The 2,239-nt window shown below is 51.3% G+C and overlaps 1 protein-coding gene across 1 annotated transcript in view; it reads right to left on the bottom strand.

Moving 5' to 3' along the window:
• The window catches only part of Atg13 (autophagy related 13), a 27,476-nt gene extending 27,196 nt beyond the window's left edge, over positions 1 to 280 (bottom strand). The window contains exon 1 of the mRNA XM_026787851.1: positions 154 to 280. Coding sequence (XP_026643652.1) covers positions 154 to 280 — 127 coding nt within the window. The remainder of the gene's footprint in view (positions 1 to 153) is intronic.
• Positions 281 to 2,239: the final 1,959 nt, after the last annotated feature.

Genomic DNA, 2,239 nt, shown 5'->3' with positions numbered 1-2,239 from the left:
GCCCACACCTCCCCGGAAGGGGCAGGGAAAGTGATGTGGAAGGATGTGTTGGATAATAAATGGTATGGCCCGGACCCCGTTATCCGGAGGTCCAGGGGGGAGCTATTTGTGTTTTTCCCCAGGATCGAGAAGTGCCTCATTGAGCCGCCTGACCAGAACTGTTGAAGTCCATCATGACAACGACCCAGCCGCTCTTCAGGATGCTGATACTGCTGATCCGGTCGAAGATGATGCCACTGCTGTTTCTGACACTGCCCAATAGGCACCAGCCACTCGCCATTCACCGTGCAGTGCATGAGAGGCTCCTCACCCCCATACAGCACCACAGCATGGTCCACACAGGAGCTGGCGCCTCCCGGGAAGCTGTTGCAGTCTCGCACAGTGAACTTGAACTCAATGAAGATACGCTCAGCTTATGAGCCAGCCGAGTTCCCCTTTCATTGCTGTGCCAACAAAACAACTTCCCTTCCCTGTGTCGCCGTGACTGCCATCGTGCAACCCCACAGCAGCGCAGGGCAGAAGCCGGTTGCCCGGAGCTCCATGCCACGCCTCTCGTTCCCCACAACCTCTGCTCTATCGCTGGTCCGTTATGTGACTCCTGGAAAAGAAGTTTCTTCATCTCTCGATCCTGGGGGATCTTCTGAAGGCAAGACTCTGACCAGTGATGTCGTTTGTATGGGACACTTGAGGTGGAGACTGTGGATCCGATTAGACATCACTGTATGGTCTCCCTCCATCATGTCAAGCTCACTCTTGTCATTACTGATTATTGAACCAGCCTCTTTGACCCTGGCTTGACTTCTGAGTCCTTCACAGGGACGTTGCTGCTGTGTTCTGCTTGGTGCCCACTTCAGTTTCGCAGGAACCTGTTTGACACTTGACGTGTGGTGTTTTCACCATCTGGCACTTTTGAACTTTGCTCAGAGGGTAACATACTGGTGGATTCCTTTGGGGCAGCAAGTTCAGTTTGGCTCTTGCGGGCTTCCCCAGTCCCTACTTTGAGGGGGGCTATTCCTTCCCCCTCAGAGCTGTGTGCTCAGCCTCTCCTTCGTCTTGACTTTCCGGGGAGACGACCTTTTGGTGGTGGGCTTGACTTGAGGGGGTGGTTCCATGACAGTGAGAAGCTCCCCCGCCTTTTTTTTTGTTTGGGATGGATAATCTGCCCTAGACTAAAATGCCGCCCCCGAGCTCACATTTCGAGAGAAGGTTGTGGTTTTACAAGCATTAACCGCTTTGGAGAATGGCGATTCACCCCAAGTATGGTTATCTATCTGTCCTAAAAGGCCAGTAGGTTTGTTCCTTGCATAGCCTTTGCACTCTCAGGGAGAAATTCTCCATTGCACTGAGGAAGGTATGCATTTTTTACTCTGAGTACTGCCTTTGCACCTCCCAGGAGTTTATTCCATTGCACGGGAGAAGGAGTACCAGGAGTTTTGGGCCTCCTTTGATCGGTCCTCGCATCATGAGGTGAGGACCTGAACGGGAGTAAGACCTTCTCACTGGCCTACAGAGAAAAACAGAAAGGGGGAACTGCTGGGAGCCGATTTGAATAGCTGCCATTACAAGATGGCATTTGGCCCCAGCCTCGCTTGATAAACTCCATATTAGGGTTGCAGTTCTTCCACCGGAAAACAGGGTGAGTTGTTGTGATCTAGCTGCCCACACTTCCCCTGACCGGCAGGGAAACATCCTGGTCTGTAACTGACAAGGATGTTTCCCTGCTTTCTTTCCTGTCGGTGGGTCTCCAGATCAAAGTATCAAAAAGTTGCTAGGCAGACTCCCTATATAAGCAGCCATAGTTCAGAGCGCCTTGCCCCTTGCTTTCTGCTCTCCCTACAACGAAGAGGCTCCAATAAAGCGTGATTTGAGAAGAATCCTCGTCTGGTGGCTGTTCTTTCCTGCTGGTCAGAAAGTTCGCCGCACAGAGGCAGAGAGAGAACTCCTGGAAATCAAAGGCTAACCAGTCTGAAGCATGCAGCATGGAACAAGAGACCCTGTCTCAAAGGAGGCTGCAGTTGGAGACTGACACATAGGTTGTCTTGTGGTTTTCCAGTGCGCCAGTCACACACCCACTCACAGAATAAACAACAACAAAAATAAGAGCCATGACTGAACTTTTCCTCTCTTTACTACCCTGTAAGCTATTAAAGGCTACTGCGGAGAATCTGTTGGGGGGGGGGGTGGACGATTCTTTTTCACATCTATCACAGTAATGCAGACAGTATTACTTGTCTAGAAG

The sequence above is a fragment of the Microtus ochrogaster genome (assembly GCF_000317375.1).
Source record: "Microtus ochrogaster isolate Prairie Vole_2 chromosome 14 unlocalized genomic scaffold, MicOch1.0 chr14_random_1, whole genome shotgun sequence".
Taxonomy (NCBI): domain Eukaryota; kingdom Metazoa; phylum Chordata; class Mammalia; order Rodentia; family Cricetidae; genus Microtus; species Microtus ochrogaster.
Note: the sequence above shows the minus strand (reverse complement) of the source record. Positions and strands in the feature narration are given on the sequence as shown.